Genomic DNA, 19354 nt, shown 5'->3' on the forward strand with positions numbered 1-19354 from the left:
TCTTTAATAGCTTAAATTCACATATAACAGCCAATCAGGTTTTTCTCTTGTACTGAGATAAAATCATTCAATAGATTCCTTAAACCAAGTTTAAAATCAAATTTTTGTCTCTCCAGAAATTTAGGGGAAAAAATGCAATATTTCTCACAACAATCTGCCACGATAATTAACAAATAAAATTAAAGCACACTTTTCGCCACGGAAGTAAAAGACAATAATCTCTCTTTTTCTCTGGGATTGAACTATAGGGTAATGTACTAAAGTGCATTAATTCAGGACTGGAAAACTCATCCCGCATGTGACAAGTGAAAAAAATAGCGAAAATCGATTTTGTTACAAGGTTAAAAAATGATGGGACAAAGATGTTCACAGTAGAGAATGGTCAAACTTAGGCTCATTGAGGAAAGACAGAGTACGTTAAACTAGCCTGGCTTTGGCTTAGTAAAAAGGAAACCACAACCAATTTTAGGCTACATTTTCAAAGGTAGTTTTCAAGTTTAGGTAGGGTGTGACGGTCCTACTTTTTGCCGAAGTATTGCCAATGCCAATACCTTTTGCCGCAACAAAGTCAGTTTTAGTTCGTTTTTGGCAGTCATTACCCAATTCCTTTTCCGGAGTGTGCTCCAAAAAAGAAGTTCGGCTTCAACATCAGCTCGTCAACACTTCTAAATGGTACATCTCCGAAACAAATTTTTGAATCAAAAATTGACGCCATATGCATTATTAGCTCTTCAAGCAGTATTCATCAGCACTAAAGAAAATTTAATCTCTTTTAATTCAAAATCTTATTTTCTTTCCAGAAGGCAACTTTCTAAAATCGACAAGAAAGTAACAAAGACAAGCCCTGACTTCATTAGCAATAAGAGAACTATTAAAAAATTAGTAGGCACAAATGAAACTTAACCTCAACCTCACCCGAAAACAAAATCACAATCAGAAATGGTTCCTAAATATAGAAGACAGCACTTTCGGTCCCTTGAAAAATGCTCCTTTTTTGGACCTGGAAATTTTACATATTTATTTTTCTAATAAAAAAAATTGGTGATAATGAAAGGAGTCGTCAGAAGTCTTAGAATTTTTAGATTTTAGCTAAACTTCAAGTTGAAACGGTTTCCTGCTAGCTCGTCTGCTTTTCAAAAGCAGAAACATGGCTCGAAGAAACGAAAGCTTGGCAGAACGGCTTCAGAAAGCCTCTCTGACATCGATTACAAAACTCCGCTTCAGCTTTCACATTATAGTCAAGCAAAAACCACGCTATATGGCCCCAGCCAAGAGTTATACGCAGCTTTCTCAATTGTAATATCATATTCATCAATTCCTCCAGAGGCCTACACCTTCTGTAAAAACTACGGATGTTAGCCTCTTATTGCAATCTTGCAATAAGCTGAAATTGGTGCCCTAAACAAAAAAGAAAAAAAAGTATTGCTCCATGAAAAAAAAAAAAATCTACAAACCCAAAACTGTAAACCGAAATGCTCGATCTTTCATAAAAAATTTACCATTCAGCAATAACAAGTTCATTTGTTCGGATAATATTTTCAACCTGATAATACCCGAAGTTAAGGTTTTAACCACCTAAGCTTATAGATAAATTCGAAGAGGAAACTAACTTCATTAATCCAACTACAATCGTAATATAGACATTTGTTTTTATATAGAAATTATACTGTCATAAGTTTATACAATTTAACCACAAACGCAACTTATCACTTGTATCAGCCAAATAAAACGGAAGATATGTCAGGAATTAAGCAAAGACTCTTCTTGGAAGTTCTGGTGTGCCCTGAAAAAAAGAAGAAGAAGAAAATTAAAAGAGAAAATATTAACAAAATCCTGAGTCGAATTTTCAGGGGGAAAAGGAAAATCAAATTATCCTTTCCGGATAGAAAGAAGAGGAGCTGAAACACCAGGAAAATTTTAATCCAACGTTGTCCTGAGGGAGTCCTTCGAACCAAAATTAGAATAAAAGCCTATCCCCTGCTACTTCACACAGCGATTTTCCAGCTATTTCTAGGTTTGCTTATCCTTTGGGGAGGATAGAGGACGGGAGAGTAAGGTACAAATTAAGGCTACATTTTCCTGGGAGAGCCCTTCAAATTGGGCTTTGGGCGAAAATATTATCTCCTCCTCAGAACGTACGCAGGGGGGGGGGGGAAGCTCCAAACCCAAGCTCCTGAAAACCCCCATTTACCCTGAAAACTCCATGAAGTGCTTATTATTCAAATTATAAATTCACATTATTTATTACCCCCGCCCACCCCCTCCTCCAAGAAAAAATCATGCGTATGTGCGTTCCCCTACCCGATTTCCGACACCTTTACTGTCATTCATATAAATCAGTTGTGAATGCCATAAGAAGGCATTTCCCTCCCTCTCTTCTGAAAGACAGAATATCCTACACATAGAGTATAAAATCTTGTAGTAGGACCACTTCAGACTGCCACTGCAATTGGTTTTGTGGTAGTGCTGGCGAAAATGACACAATCACATTTTGACGATGGTGCGATTCAGCTAAAGAATGTAAACGCTAAATTATTTGTCAGGTATTGTAAAATCACTAACTTGTTAATTTGCTAGAAAAGCTAGAGGCGGAAATTGTGCCATTTTAGTGAATATTAGAGGCTGGTAACTAAAGGGCATGCAAATCTTTTCATATTGCTTTTTCTTTTGGCTTACAATATGAGTTCTGTTAAATATTAAAGGAAAATTGTCCGAAAAGCGAGTACTTACCATATTCTGCATAAAAACTACATATTTTACTTAACAAAGGCTATTTTCTTTTATTGTTAAAATAATGACTGTTAATACATTTTAAATGTAGTTTAATTCTAGATTAACAACCCTTATTTTCTTTTTCTTTTTGTCTAATCTGCCTTTCATATTTTAAACATTGATTAAAAAAGCTTTTCGCTTCTGAAGTAGATTTTATCACAAGCCAAAAAGGCTTGGTGTCACTTTATTTACACAAAAATTATTATTTTTACTTCAGTTCTGTAATTTCAGACTAATCAGCAACAGTATGAATAAAGCATCATTAGTTTGGCTTAACATCTTCTATACCATCGAAGACCATCATACAAATATTTAAATCGATACGGTACTTGAAAAGGTCACCCTATCTCGTCCATTATAAACTGTTTAAGTTTGTGCGGCCAAACTAATTAGAACTGATTGGGCGGTCTTGCCATAGCTCGTAGAGCTTGGATAAGAGGTCCGAATAAACGACAGAAAATTAAACGTTAACTCTTACTTTCCAGGATTCTTAGGCAAACTATTTAGCCACTCGGGTTTTGAAGAAGGGGGGAGAGGGTTGGTTCTAGCCCCTACTCTCATGTACAATTATACAGGTCACATCTACAGTCAGGCCACATCTAAACCAAATAAGAGGTTGAAGGAGACCGGCCAGAACTAGTGTAAACGACTATTCTGAATCTCTTAAGTTTTATGAAATGTTGTAAGAATTGCTCGTCTTTCACCAAGGAGAGGGGTTGCCCCACCCTTTTTTAGTTGAATCATACTTGGAATACAATTAATTTACAGACTGAATCAATTACAGTTTTTGCATAAAATAAATGAAAAACAGTTGATATAGCCAGGAGACACAGCCCATTTCAACACAAGACGCCGAAAAATTACGGAGGTAAAAAAAAATTACTTTAGAAGGACCACATTCATTTGTTTGAGGTCTTCCTAGCCATATGAAACACACTATCCTAACCACAAGAGAAACTATTAGTTCTAGTAGGATATAGAAAATTATTGGCTAGATTCTAAGTACGTACATGAGGTTAAAAATGTTTCGTTTCAAATTGTTAAAATTTTTGTTTACTGAACAATTACCCTTACAACCTTAAAACAGCCGCTATTAGAACATATGGTTGTAGAAATGGGAAAAAAAATAATAAGGGAAATAAAGAAATAATATTAAAAAATTAAGCTCCTATACTCAAAGCCATAGTTAGTTTTCAACATATAATGCGGATTAATTTTAAAAACATTCTAGGAGTTAACAAATATTGGAAGAGTTCATTTAGAAATCCAAATGAATATATCCCCGCCAATAGCTGAAGCTTTTGAAAAAATTCCTTGTGACGCGGTACTTTTAACTCTAGCAGATTTAGCTATCCTTTATTACAGACCCACTAATTTCCTTTATGTGGTATACTAAAGGGAACCGGATGGTCAATCGGGGCACCACCTCGATTGCTGAGGAGGGGCATAAGGTACTTGGGCTCTGTTACCCATTCGAGGAATTTACTAACCCTTAGAGAAATTTGTCAATAGCACCGATGGACTAACTTCAAACAGAGCACAATTGGATTATCTACAAGGAGACACCCCGTACAGATTGCTTTCAGAAAAGCTTCGTGAAACGCTGTACCTCCATTGAAAATGGTCTCCTGAGATTTTATTCCTGAAAACCAATCTATTGATTTTGTTAGAAGGGGGTTTATAAAAAAAAAACTTTAGGACCCATATCTAGATAACTGGTAGAATAGACTGGTATCACGACCTAGTTTTTAGCCGCATAATAAATATGCAGCAAAATAATAAATATATAAAAAATAATAAATAAAAATTAACAAAATAAACAAATAAAAATGCAGCAAAATAATAAATAGCCTAAGCAGCAAAATAATATTTTAGCAGCTTGACATAATGATTTTTACCATAAAAAAACATCAGCTATTTCAAAATGCTTGTTGGAAGGGATTCATGAGGTTAATTGGCCGTACAGTGCATTTCTTTTCAATATTGCAAAATAGACATTTTTTTAAACTTGTCACTTATTGACCAGGTACATCTTGCTGAAGAAAATGTGGTAGTGGGCACGCACATATGCTCACAAAAATCATAAGTGTGTTGAGTCATGAGTCATAAAAGTCTCTGTAGTTTCCAGAAAATACCAGAATCATTATCGGAACAATTATTACACTAGGTTGTGACCGGAGTCAAATTTCGCTCCGACACCCAGATTTAAAATTCACAAAATAAAAAAAATGTCTTTATAAGGACGAATATTTTTTTCCGTAAGAAAGGGCAGATAAACGAATGGGAGCCAAAATCAAATGACTTTACTGAGAGGAGATTCTTCAGAATTCAGGAACCGGAGAAGAGATCACTTTATCAAAAAGCAGTGTAAGCTATTGATCATCAGACTGATCATCGGACTTTTAAAATTATACATGACATTAGGATATGTCAGAGGTCGATATTTCCACATCGTTAAATCAGTCTGAATATTGATACTGAACACCAAAACGAGATATTGAAAATCACACACGATATTAAGATATGTCAGAGGTCAAAATCCCTCCATTGTTATGTCGCTCTGAATATCAATCCTAAACAACAAAATAAAATACCATAGCTCGAGAACAATATTGAAGTTTGAGATTTGTCGTGAAACATTTTATATACATCACTGGATAGACACTCGATAGAAATTATAGTGGGTGAAAAATGGGAATTGAAACATTGAAATGAAAGAAATTTGTTGGAAGAAAGTAGAAGAAGAAGAGAATAAGAAGAAATAGGATAAGAAACAGATTAGATCATTCCCATTTCCTTTTCTCTTTTTTTGTTCTTTTACCTTATATCCTTTTATTTTTCAGCATCCTTGTATCTTTTTTATTTGTCATATTTGAAAGAATGATGTATTATGAGAAATGGCCGTGAAAGAAAAAAAAAGAATAAACATGATATATTATGAGAAAAGACTGTGAAAGGAAACAAAGAATAAGGGAAACAAAAGCGGTAGTTTTGTATTTTCAACATTCAATTTGACCAAAAAAACTTCAGAATTCTAAGAGTGCAGAAGAAACTATTGTCTAAAAAGGGGATGCGTAATATTTGGGCTAATATTCCTATATTGACATATTAGACTAAATATCAGTATTAAACACCAACATGAGCAATCAAAAATCACAAACAATATTAATATCACGCAATGAATTCACGCCAACATCCCTCTATCAATATATCAGACTGAATAGGATACTAACGGCACAATCAACTATCAAAGATCCCAAACGAAAGCCACGTATTTGGAGAAAAAAGAAGTAGGTAAATGTTAATAAGCACAAGGCAAACCGTGAAAAATATTTATATTTTGGGGAAATGACGAGAAAGAACCCCCCCCCCACAAAGTGCTATGATAAGTGTTTTTTTTTTTTTGGGGGGGGGGGGGGAGAGGTTGAGTTTAGAAAACCAAGCTCTTTTTTTGTCCGAAAATGGTCGCGATACCCAAGTTTTACAAATGAAACACTTCTTGTTTTTTGGTAATCTTGGTGTGGGGGTGGGGGTGTGGGAGGGGTGAAATACCTAGTTTAACCCTCTCACCAGGATTCCATGGAATTTGCATGCATTTGTCTTAGAGGTGGAGAGATTGGCATTTCCTTGCCGAATTAATATATACATATATATATATATATATATATATATATATATATATATATATATATATATATATATATATATATATATATATATATATATATATATATATGGAATACCTTTTGGAATACCAAAAGAATAAAGAAAAAGAGGTAAACCCTTCGTGGACTCTGCATACCATTCTTAAATAAGATCTTTTTTTCTTACCTTGTATTTTTACGACCAGTTTATGAATTGGAGACATATTTTTGGTGGAGGGGGGGGCTAAAACAGGATATCCCCTCCCTTAATACGGTAATGCAAGTTACATTACAAAGAAATCATTACAAATTATTGTAACCATAGTTTTTTTTTGTTTTTTTTTTGTTTTTTAAGAAAGTTGTAGAGGTGTTTAATGACTTTTAAAATTACACTTGGACGTGGACTAACTTCTTACACAAAATTAACAGTTGCTGGTGCAATGACTAATAGCCTTTGGCGAGCTCCATTACTTACAATTAGGGAGTATTAGAAAAGAAAAAAACTTCTTTGCATTCTGACCAAAGGTCTGTGTTGCTAAGGTACTGCCTTCAGCCGGGAGTATAGTGCGTGGTTGGGGGCAAATCATCCGACGCTCTACGTGTTTTCCCTTCAGATCTCATGGAGCACAGGATTCCAGTTTTTTCGGGGGGGGGGGGAAAGCAACGAGGGCGTCAAATATGGAAAAGTAATTTGTGGTATTTTATGCTAATATATAATAAATAAGGCACATCTTTGTACACTGTACAGACTTGGAATGCTCTACCTCAACAAGACACTTAGTCGCCCATTCATATATTCATAGGGTCGAAACAAACTGGACGAAAACGCAAAAGAAAAATGAAAAAACGAGGATGTGGATACATAGAGGGGGTGGATTTATATGCCCACAGAGAAACATGTCTTCATGACGTAAATGTATTTTATTTACGAAGATCTAATTTGGAAAATGAAGTAACTTCCATTGCCAAAAATAAACTCAAAACTATAAACCGAAAATAAATTATATTTTTAAAAACATAACATAATATGTAACTAAACTTGGAAAACATTCAGAAACGGCTATTACCTTTAACATTACAACACGAACTGGACGTTTCATTTTCAGATCCAGAAAGTTTTTCACCGGGAAAGCAAAATATGAGAATAAAATGTAAATTTTTCTTTAAGTACCGAGTACATGTAAACAAAAACATTTCCCCTCCCCAGGACCAATTTTATTTCTAGTCACATTTTAAAACTTCAATTTCTTAAGAATTTTCTTCTAGTTGTTTCAAAATTATGAAGTTTTTAGGGGACTACCATATTTTTTCAGGGTTGCCACTTTGAACCGGAAAAAAATGAGGCAAAATCTACTACTACTACTACTAACAACTCATCGCAGCACCAAGCCGCCTGAGGCCAACACAGCTACGCACGCTCCTCCTCCACCCCAATCTATTCAAAGCCTCCCTTTTTACACCCGCCCACGAAGTTCCCATTTCCTTTAAATCTTTCTTTATGACGTCCTCCCAACCCAGACGGGGACGACCTGCTTTCCGTTTAGCCCTAGATGGTTGGCCGAAAAGAACAATCTTCGGCAATCTGTCATCCTTCATCCGAACAACATGCCCTAACCACCTCAACCTTTCTTTCATTATAGACCTAGAAAGCGGTATTGAACCACATTTTTCGTATAGCCTATTGTTTGAAATAAGGTCTGTCAGTCGCGTACACAGAACACTCCTTAAGCAATTTCTCTGGAAAACATCTAGCAAATCTTCATCCGCTTTTCGGAGCGTCCATGCTTCATAGCCATATTTGACCACTGTCATCACTGTAGCTTCTAAGAGGCAAAATCAGTTAGTTGTAAACACATTTCGTCCGGTAGAAATTCAAACATTGACAATGTGTGCGTTCCCAAAGACAACTGCACCTTCAAAGAAAGGCTACACCTTCTTAAGCTGTTTGATGCCTCATGTGCTTATGAGATTGTTGCGCTTTCATTCAGTTTCTATTGGCCATATAAATATATTAACGGGCAACTAAGTATCATGTTGGGGAAGGCATTTCCAGGCCTTTCCCTCTAAATGGGGAAAATTGTCCCATTTCCAGGCCTTTCCCTCACCTAATAGCATAAAAGACCACCAACAACTTTTCTGTATCTGACCCCACTCACTACTTACCTCCCTCCCCCCAAAAAAGACTCCCTAACTCATGCTCTCATATCTCAAATATCAGACTAAGAATAATCAGCATCCTTTGTCATCGTGCACCACTAGTCTTATCGTCACGCACCTCTAATATGAAAGAACAGTATTGCCAAACGTGGGGGTAAATTTTGAAAAGTATGAAACAGAAAGATTTCGGTTCCCTTTTTGCTCCCCCTAATCAAAGACGAGTTTATCTGCTTACCCAGTCTCCGTTGATGTCAGCCAGATGCTCTTGAGATGCAAGTATCTTTTTATTCGATGTTGAGTTTCGCCGGCTTGTGCAGGAATCAGTGGATGACTTGCTCCCTCTCGATCTATAATAATAAATAATATTGATGAAACTATAATATAATAATAATATTGATGAAAATGAAGATAAACACAACGATTCAAATCATTATATTCGCTTAAAAACATAAGAAGTTCCGCAATATTTGCTACGCTAAGCATAAAAAACGTAATTCCATTTTTCACGATTTTTCTTAAACTATTTTTTAATAAAAAACTTATTTTTTTGTTTTTTTAGTCTTCTCGCCGAAGACATTTGAAGGAAGCGACCACTCAGAACCGAAGTTAGTCAATTTCGGTTCTTATTATACCTAAAAATCTAAATGATAAATCAAATAATTAAACATAAATTTTTTAGTCATTTTTTTTAGGTTTTAGTATAAAAACAGCTAATTGACCGTTGATTCTGTAATTTCATGAGGATTTTCTCTCTATATAGAAACAAATAGAGAAAAAAATAATCCAAAACCCATTTTAGCCATCTTAGAACGCTTAGAACGCTAAATAAATTTTATAGTATTAAAATATTCTTTTATGGTATAATTATATAGAGAAACAATCCTTTGGGAATAAAAATATGCATCAAACAAAACGTAAGGATAAGTACAAATTTCTAAATAATTAAATAATTAATTATTACTAAATATACTAATATTACTAAGATACTAAATAATTAAGTGACTGTTAAAATCTCTGTTTAAAGGAATGGGTGGGAAACTTTTTCCAGCGTAAAAACGGGAGAATACAGCAAACATAAAAAAAAAATAATAATAATAATTTTCGCAATCAAACACTAAGTAATTTTCTTTGCAATAAAATTTTTTGTATAAAAACATAAAAGTACAAATCAAACAAAATATAAGGATAAATACAAAAAGAAACTACAAAAAAATATTTAAGCTGTTGGGTACTAAACAATAATGTTGGTATTCTTGAACTTTTTTCTGTGTAAGAATACAAAAATACACATCAAAAAAAAAAAAAAATTACGACAATTTTCCCAATTAAATACTAAATCAGTTTCTTGGCATTTAAGCCCCGCCCGTTGCTTATTGAAACCCATAAATAAATAGCCCTATTCTAACTGGTTCTTGGCCAAATTTCCTGGCCAAAGGAAATGTCTCAAAAGGAAATCGCTCCAATTTTAAAACCAAACTATTCCATCAAATAAAAAAAGAGTTCAGTATAATCCATTACTGTAATAGAATTCTGACTTTAAAAAGGTATTTCAAACTGGAGTTTAATTTAAAGAATTGTGATTCTTTGGTGACAAATAATATACGCGTTTGACACAGAGCCATTCGAAGATCAAATATCTTTATTTCTGTTTTAAGATTTTCTAATTAACTAAAATCGAACTAATAGTCTATAGAATGTTTCTGTCTATAGTCTATATCTTAGTCTATGAATTATACTTTGAAAATTAAAACAGTTACAAATCCTTACTAAAAATTTTAAATTTTGATGAACAGTTTCAAAATATTTAACTAATATTTATTTCAGCATCAGTAGGTCCATGTCTCTTTAAGCCTAAATATTGCTATACTATTTTAAAAAAAGACGCCCTGTGGAAGCAAACAGGATCACAGTAAAAGTAATATACAGTAGCGAAAAGTCCTATACTCCCCATTGGAAATTTCTGACACAGATCTAAAACCACACAAGATTCATGACCCCGCCTTCGCGAACGCGCAATGACAAATGTTCCCGATGGAAAACCAAGTAGCAACTGAAACTATGGCTCTGATGTATATGCTCAGAGTCTAATTATGCGCTATGAAATGTGTGCCATGTTTAGAAAAAAAATTCACTACTGGTATATACTTATAATGTGAAACAGGGTTTACGCTCGAGTTGGCAATTCGGGATCCAGAGATTGTCCACCCTGGCGGTAAGGTGGGGCGTCAGGATTGCTACTTGTCCCTTAAAAAAAACTGCAATTGCTCTGGAGGTTCTTTATCCTTTAAAAGAGAAGACATTTCCTAAAACAGAGGGAAAGGTTTCAGCAGGTTTATCTGCCCTGTAATTCAGACTTTTGTCTATTACGAATAGCAATAACTACCACTACTGAAACTATAAGTCGATATTTTAAAAAATTCAACAAAACAGCTTGACTAAAAACTAACATTCTGTTTAGTCGAAAAATTAACCTGACTTGGCTGAAATTATGAGAACTAAGATTATGAAGCTTCAGCGGGTAAAAATTCAAAGCAAGTTTGTATGAACTTCTTTCGTCTTTTCCAACATGTCCTTGAGTAGAAACAGTGTAACCAACTATGCTAGGTAAATATCAGAATTTTTGGCGAAAAATAATTTAACTGCCCGCAATTTACCCTTTTTATAAGGATAGCAGTTATTTCGTTACTGAGACTAGAATTTTATATTTAAGAACAGCCTACAAAAATAGCTTGACTAAAAGTTAACGAACATTAACTAATTAAGCCCATTAGTCACAAACTTCAGCTCAGTAGGCTAAAATTATATGAGCGATAAAATTATGAAGGGTAATAATTCAGATCATTTTTTCTGTAACTTCTTTGTTTTCTCCACCTTGTCCTTGTAAACAGCACTGACAATGTGACCAACCTACTAAAAAGTGGTGAAAAATAATACAGGCGTTCGTCACCACAGAAGCGCTACAGCTCAAATGGAATACGCAAATAAAATGAGAGTATACAAATAAAGGGTGGCGCTTTTGATAGTGAAAAAACTTTATGTCGACGGTCGAGTTTATGTTTCTATCGCAACCTTTGATTATCTCCTTTATTTGAAGTACTACGGTTTAAACGTGAAACGACAATTTCACAATCATTCGATAGCTGAGATTCCGTTACATCCACTTCCCAAATTAAATTTTTAAATTTGTGTTGTTTTTTTTAAGACAGAGAAATGCTTTGAGAACATACGAAAAACCTACAAATGCAGGAAAATTTTCCATTTTTTAAGCAAGTTCAGATTCTTCTCTATGGAAAAGTCTAAGAAATACATTAGTTCCCGCCAATTAATCGAGAGATTTGAAATTAAAAAATCCAGTGATACAAGTATCATATCCTTCCAGTGCAAATTAAATATGAAGGCCTGTCGCAAAATCGCATTACTCGCAGGGAACATGAAGCTTTAGACTGTTTTAAAATAATGAATTTTTTAGGGCAGTAACATATTTTACTTGCAGGGAACCTGAAGCTTTAGACTGTTTTAAAATAATGATTTTTTTTATATTTTCGTCAATGCTGCTATATTGTACGATGAAAATAAATAATCAAAACTAATTAGTCAAGTATGACATCGTTTTTCGTCTGTCAGGTAAGCTATTCAAAGGTAAGCTATTCCCCTTAAAGGTAAGCTATTCCTCCTTGCACTGTTTGTTCTAAGCAGTTATTTACACATATTTCTTTTTTTATATTTTAGCGCCCGTTACTATTTAAACCTGCATAACTTCCTACGGAGGTCTGACATTCTGGTCCCCGATTGAATTCCCGAATTCCCTTAAGATATCATGCGGTTGTTTGAGTTCCCATTTAGCATAACCAATTTAAAAAATCCGAATTCAGTTACGCTCTCCATGGTAATTTCATTAAAAGTGCGACCTTTTATTTACATATATTTTCGTTACACTTTATTTATATATGGAAAAACAGCGTAGTCTAAAAAATTATTTATTATTTATATTATATGAAAGACAAATTTTTTAATAATTTTTATATTATATTGATATTATTTAGCAAGCACTAAGTTCTGCTTTAAATCAAGATTTATACTTACACTGATGGCCTTCTGGATAGAGGTCTTCTCAATTCTGGTAGCTTCAAGGACCAATGGCTATAATTAGGAGTATTGGAAGCCAACGATCGTCTTTGGTAGAAAAGAAGATAAGCTGAAGATGTAATCAAATCTTTCTCATGAACTTGGGTAACGTGGGTATCATCAAATGAATACCATTCCCCATTGACTGGGTTGCGACAACTGGCTGTATAATGGCCACCCTGAAATAGAAGATTCTGATCTTTGAACCATTTTCAACTCTATCTTTCTTTCTTTTTGGGTATTTGGCCTCTTGAATTAATGTGATCATCTATCTTAAGTTTCTTGGTGCTGAAGAGAAAATGTGACCTGTTTGATTTACCATGTTTTTATCGGAGTGAATGCAATTTGCTACCCCCCTCGGACAAGTTTTTATTTTTCAGTGTGGTCGATCAATTCAAGTTGTATCTTTTCGATTTTTTGTTAAAATTAATTTCTCTCTCTATAAAATCAAAAGACTGGAAAAAAAAATACCTAACAACAAAAATATATCTTCAAAGAATCATAAATTCCATTTACAGCTATGACATTCCTAGTTTTTCAGAAGTAGCTATGGCTTCAGGTAATTTTAACGAGAAGTATACGTGGCCTCGCAATTGAGCTTTAAAAACAAAATTTTTAATCAAACCGTAAAGCCAATTCTGGCAGAACATGGTAAATATGACTCCACGTGGATGTTAGATGTCGTTGGTAGTTGTAGACGGTTAGTAATCGGTTAGTTTTACCTTCCCTTTTTCCGTTTCATTTTTCTGTTTTCTTTTGCTAAGAAAAGAACTAAAATGCAATTTAAACACTTTTATTTAACTTTGTCAGTTTAGTATATCATTACACTTATATTATATTGTGATTTTTGCTCATCTCGTCTTTTCCTTCTCTCTTTTTGTGAGAAAATTTTGTCCAGAAGGGTGGAAGATATTTTGACCTGAAGCTCTGAAGGATTCTTTTTTGCAGGGGGTTTGAAGAATTTTCATCCTGAAATATTGCAAAAATTTTGGCTGAAAGGTTTGAAGGAGTTTCGTTCTTAAGGTTTGAAGAGATTTTGGCCTGAATCTTCGAAGGAATAATTTTGCAGGGAGTTTGAAGGAATTTTTACAAAGTTTTATAGAGAATTTCGTCCCCAGGAATGAAAGAAATTTTGGACTAAACCTTTGAAGGATTCTTTTTTTGGAGGGAGTTTGAAGGATTTTCAACCTATAGGATTGGAATAATTTTGGCTGAAAGGTTTGAAGGAGTTTGTTCCGAAGGTTTCAAGAAAATTTTAGCCTGAAGCTTTGGAAAAATATTTTGTGGTTTGGGGGGTTTGAAGGAATTTCAATTTGAATGGCTGTAAGAATTTGGGCTTAAAGGTTTGAAGGAATTTTTGCAAGATTTCTGAGAGAATTTCGTCCCGAAGGATGGACGAAGCTTTGACCTTCAGCTTTGAAGGACTTTTTTTTGCAGGGAGTAGGAAGGATTTTCATCCTGAAGGATTGCAAGAATTTTGGCTGTAAGGGTTTGAAGAAGTTTTATTCTTAAGGTTTGAAGAAATTTTGGCCTGAAGCTGGAACATTTCCTCGGAGAGGCCTGAAAGTTTCTGAAAGTTTCGAAGGAGTTCTGTTATGAAGCTTTGCAGGATTTTTGCAAATAATTTAAGGAGCTTCGGTCTGAACGACATAAAATAAATTTTGCAAGGGGGCCTCAAGGTACTTTAGCCTAAATATTTAAAGCAACTCTATCAATGAGCTGTAAGAAATACAGCTCATATATTTAAGAGCTGTTATTCAGGTTATATTTAGGTTATATTTAATTCAGGTTATATTTACCTGAAGGTCAGTGCCATGATGATTGCAAACAGCATAGAGATCATATATATCCTGGTCCTTGATAGCTGGCTGAAACATTATCGGTTGAGGGCGACGTCTTTCACGCGTTGACCCACGCTTAGATAAACGAGACCAATCTAAAGGGAAAAAAGGGTTAGAAAAATTAAAAAAAAAAAATTATTAATCGACTAAAGTGAAATAGAAAATATATGCTCGAATGCAAAACTGGGGAGTAGGAGTCAAGGGTAAATAGGTTAAAGGGGGCTGCAGCAATTCAAAATACTTCAACTGACACTTTTTTGTTAAAAGAGTATATATAGCCTGCCTTATTTATAAAAAAAAGAAAAAAAATTCGATCGAATGGACTAATTCTCGTTCTCTGATCTTATTTGGGTCTTAAATAATCTGGATTGTCAGTCCTTTTTCTTCAAATTTTTTTTTTTATGTGTTATATCTCCTATTCGAAAATACGGCAAAAGTTAGAGTTCTGACGTCAGAATTGTGTTGTTTCCTATCTTAAAAGTTTGATCAAAACCTTCCTTGCACAAAGAAATGTTCTTCAATAACAATAGAAAAATCCAAACAATGTTTTATACTTAGGCTTTTTTGCAGCAGTATGTAATTTATAATGTGTAACATAAACTCTTTTTAATTACCACGTGCCTTTTTAATTTTACATTTTTTAATTAACAGCTGCCTTTTTTCTTTTAATTTCCTTTTTAATTACCAGATTACCATCTTTTTACTTACCATTTTTATTTTAATTACTTTTTTCTTTTAAATTTTCTTTTAAATTACCAGCTACCTAAGGATGTACAGCAACGATTAAATAGAATAAAATACTTTTATGCTAAAAAATCTTATTCTTGAACCTTGCCCTGGAGATGGCGAATCTTTTATTGGCACCATTTAACGTTTTAAGGCAATAGTCTTTCAGGGAGAGAATCCTTTAACGCAGTGTCGGAAGGGGTCCCCTTTTCATTTTTTTCTTTCCGACAGGTAAGAAAAAAGGGGAGAGGGAAAGGGGACAGGTAAGAGGGAAAGGGGACAGGGGAGGGGAAAGGGGAAAGGGGACAGGTAAGAAAAAAGGGTGTAGGGGAGTGGTCTAGAGCAGAAATATAGAGCCTAAGAAGTGTATTACGCTCCGTCCCTTTACCAGGGAGCGGGTATCATGCAATTTCAGATTGATAATAATTATTATAATAATTAAAAGAAACTTGAAAAGGTTCTGCAGCGTCTATAAAAGTTAAATTTCAGAAGACTAAAACAGTGTTGCTCATTACGACGAGTCCCAACTCTCAGTTTTTGGTTTATTTATTTATTTGCCTCAAAATCAGAGTTTATTTATTTATTTGCCTCAAAATCAAGGTCAAGGAGTATATCAAATACATAAAACAAAATATATCAACAAAGCACTGTTTCAAAGAGGCTTTATAACATAACTGAATAAAATGCGTAAGAAAAAGACCCGAAAGATATCAAACATTATTTAAATTCTAGGAAAAAGGCAAAGCTTATACATAAAGAGAAAATTTTCAGACTTACAATAAAAATAATCCTAGCTAATTCCTCTTAAATCCTAGGTAATTCCAGTGACTCTTTAATTTTAAATCCCAAAACAAATTCAGCGTTTCTAAAACAAATTAGAAAACCAAGTAGAAATTTACAGTATTTAAAATAGCAAACGCGAATTGAAGAGAAATCGCAGATTTCAAAATCTCAAAAAAGAAGGGCAGGTTAGAGAGCATGCGAGAGGGCAACTACCTTAAAAAGAGAACTTAAAATACTACGATGATAGATACCACGAAGCCATATTATTGAGCCAAGTGTTTTTCTAATTTTGTCTTGAATATTGAAAATTAGCACTGACTCCGAATCTCGAGCTGAAGCGCAATAAGGTAACCCTAGATAAAGAGCAGTATCAGAACAACTGAATTTTTGACTTGTATTTTTTTATCATTTATTTTGTGTATAGTTTATTTATATTATTTAGAATCTTTTACATTATTTAATTTTGTATATTTTTAATATTCATTATTTATATATTTTTAATTTTTATGTTTTATTTATATTATTTTTGATATTTTACATATATTTTTTCTTTTACTTCCGTCTTTCGGCTCACAGAATGGACCATTCTTTTCCCCCTATTACTAAAGGGGGGTTTACTCATGATGAGGAGTCGCAGCCCTTCGTCTTAGTTTTTGGCTCTTTCAGCCTTTAGACTTTATTTTCAGTTTTTCTTTATGCTTCCTTCTTTTGGATCGGAGAATGGACGATTCGTTTTTCATTACTATTAGCCTTCGGTCCACAAAATTGAACTTACTTGAACGTAGCCAATGACTGCTTGGCTCACCCTCAGCACTACTGGCCAATGAGGATGGGGAACGTGGAGACACGTGAGATGACATATCCAATGCATGTATGGGAAAATCCACAACAGTTGACAACTTGGTCATTGTCCTTTGATTAGCATTCTACAAGAAAAGGTATATGTGAAAAAAAAACCCAGCAGATCTCAAATATTGAAAATAGAGTTCATGATATTTTTTTTTGGCTAAGACAAGGTAAAAGAATACGGCATTATACTTTACAGTCCTTACCTGTGGTGGTGATATATGTTTCACAGCCTTTCAACCAATAAGTACAATAAGGGGTTGGGGGCCAGCTATCCTGTGCTTTCGCACACTCTTCCTGTTTACCTTTCCCAGATTTCCCCAGGTACTCTTTTAGAGATGAATCGACTCTGGGAGAGCCTACAGAGTCACGCCACTAAGACTAACCAGCAAAGCCAGAACTCGAGCTCCTGTCCTCAAGGACACAGGATTTTAAGTCTAGCGTGATAACAACTCGGCTAGGATAGCTCAAGACACAACTAATTCTAGTTTTTGGAAGTCTAGAGGGTCTTTAGTTACCTCAAGAAGCCTTGAACTTAAGCATGGCCGTAACTACGCCGAGTTGGAATGGCCAATAATCACCATACCTGATGTTTTTGGGCCACTTGGGCTAACTTTCTGAGATTCATCGTGAAGATTCCTCTCTTAAATTGACTATTAGTCTTATTTTAAAAAAGAAAAAATGAAGAAGAAGGAAGCACAGCTCATTTACTTTGTTTGAAGAAAACAGATTAAGCATCCCTTGTTGGAAACAAGCAGTAATTCAAAATGAGAAGGAAGAGTAAAAGACCCTAAGAGCCGCTACCATATTACCAAAAACCATCACCATTCTAATTGGGCCTCAGCCCCCCTCCCCTACTAGGGTTGCATATAGCCTGTACAAAAATCTGCTTGAAAACTACAAATTCCCACGGTACAGTAGTATGTTCTTATCACTCCTTAATTTGGCTAGAAATTTAGGGAATTACTCGTTATCATTCCTTAACAAAACAAAAAAAATATGTCTATTCCATTTAACTACAGTTAACGTCAATCCTTAAAAACGCAGATGGCGAGCTAAGTAAAGAACGAAGTGGGCTTTATGTATTATTTACACGGAGGAATAACAATTTCTTTTCATTGTTCATTAGAAATATTACCACATATATTAAATTCAATCACATCTGAAACTACGAACACACGTGTTTTATTTTATTTATTTTCCTTAAAGTCATTACAAGTCAATTTTTTTTTTGCAAGACAGCCCCCCCCCCTATAACCAAATACGTATATAACAAAATCAGTTCACTCAATACCCCGTGTTATAGTTAATAATTTGACCATTATTTATGTGTTTTTGGAAAGTTTTTGTACAAATTTAAACAAGGCAAAAATCATCTTCTAAGCGAGAGGCATTGTTTAATTAAAAATTAGACTAAATTAATTACTTTTCTATTGTGTTTTTATAATACGGAGAAATTCTTACATAATTTTAAAAAATATTATATTTTAGATTTTTACAAAATATTTCTTTATGTTTTTATAATATAACATTCTTATATTTTTTTTTCTAGTTTTATATACTCAAGACGGCTTGGCAAAACTTGCCAAAATATCTGATTTGTTTCTTGTTTCTTACACATTAACTCAACTTCTTTATTATTTGTCCTTCTCAGATTACAAGAAGCTCATGTCTTTCGTAAAACGCATTATACTCGTTATACTCATTTTCTCAATGCTAAAATACATACAATTTTGGGGTTTCGAAATTGTTTTTGTCTTATTATTATTAATCTCGTTTTGTCTTTCTGGTTTTTTTTTTGTTTTTTTTTCTTCTCTGTTTTTAATTCAAATTATCAATATATAATCTTTATTACTACAAACAGCTCATCCCAGCACCAAGCCACCTTGCATCCTCATGCTTAGACTACGAAATTATTTTTAGCGTCATTTTTAGGCGGCTTTCATACTACGTACGCGATTTTCTAAAAAAAAAAATTGGAATATTAGAAGCTACAGTGATGACAGTGGTCAAATATGGCTGTGAAGCATGGACGCTCCGAAAAGTGAACGAAGATTTGCTACATGTTTTCAAAAGACGGCGCTCAAGGGGGGTTTTGGGTACCTAACTAACTGAGTGCATGTGGATCAATAGACTGTGCAAAAAATGCGATTCGGTAACATTAACTATGGCTATAGCGAACGAGCAGATGAGGCCGCTAGGGAACATTTTGTAAATAAAAAATAAAATATTGCAGAAGATGTCTCTTTTTGACTAACCATCTAGGACGAAACGGAAAGCAGGTCGCCCCCGTCTGGGGTGGGAGGACATCATAAAGAAAGATTTAAAGGAAATGAGAACTTCCTGGGAGGGTGTAAAAAGGGAGGCTTTGAATAGATTGAGATGGAGGAGAAGCGTGCGTAGGTGTGTTGGCCTCAGGCGGCATGGTGCTGCGGTGAATTGTTAATAGTAGTAGTAGGC

At 34.3% G+C, this 19354-nt stretch overlaps 1 protein-coding gene across 1 annotated transcript in view; it reads right to left on the reverse strand.

Moving 5' to 3' along the window:
- Positions 1 to 1632: 1632 nt before the first annotated feature.
- LOC148941951 (ubiquitin carboxyl-terminal hydrolase 43-like) overlaps positions 1633 to 19354 on the reverse strand; it is an 84679-nt gene continuing 66957 nt past the window's right edge. Inside the window, exons 10-14 of the mRNA XM_089102988.1 lie at positions 16824 to 16974; positions 14498 to 14634; positions 12657 to 12877; positions 8809 to 8920; positions 1633 to 1783 (exon numbers count right to left, since the gene is read on the reverse strand). Of these exons, the coding sequence (XP_088959114.1) occupies positions 1748 to 1783; positions 8809 to 8920; positions 12657 to 12877; positions 14498 to 14634; positions 16824 to 16974 (657 nt within the window). The 3' untranslated portion in view covers positions 1633 to 1747. The remainder of the gene's footprint in view (positions 1784 to 8808; positions 8921 to 12656; positions 12878 to 14497; positions 14635 to 16823; positions 16975 to 19354) is intronic.

This window comes from Artemia sp. Qi Xiang Cuo, chromosome 17, assembly GCF_049724085.1.
Source record: "Artemia sp. Qi Xiang Cuo chromosome 17, ASM4972408v1, whole genome shotgun sequence".
Taxonomy (NCBI): domain Eukaryota; kingdom Metazoa; phylum Arthropoda; class Branchiopoda; order Anostraca; family Artemiidae; genus Artemia; species Artemia sp. Qi Xiang Cuo.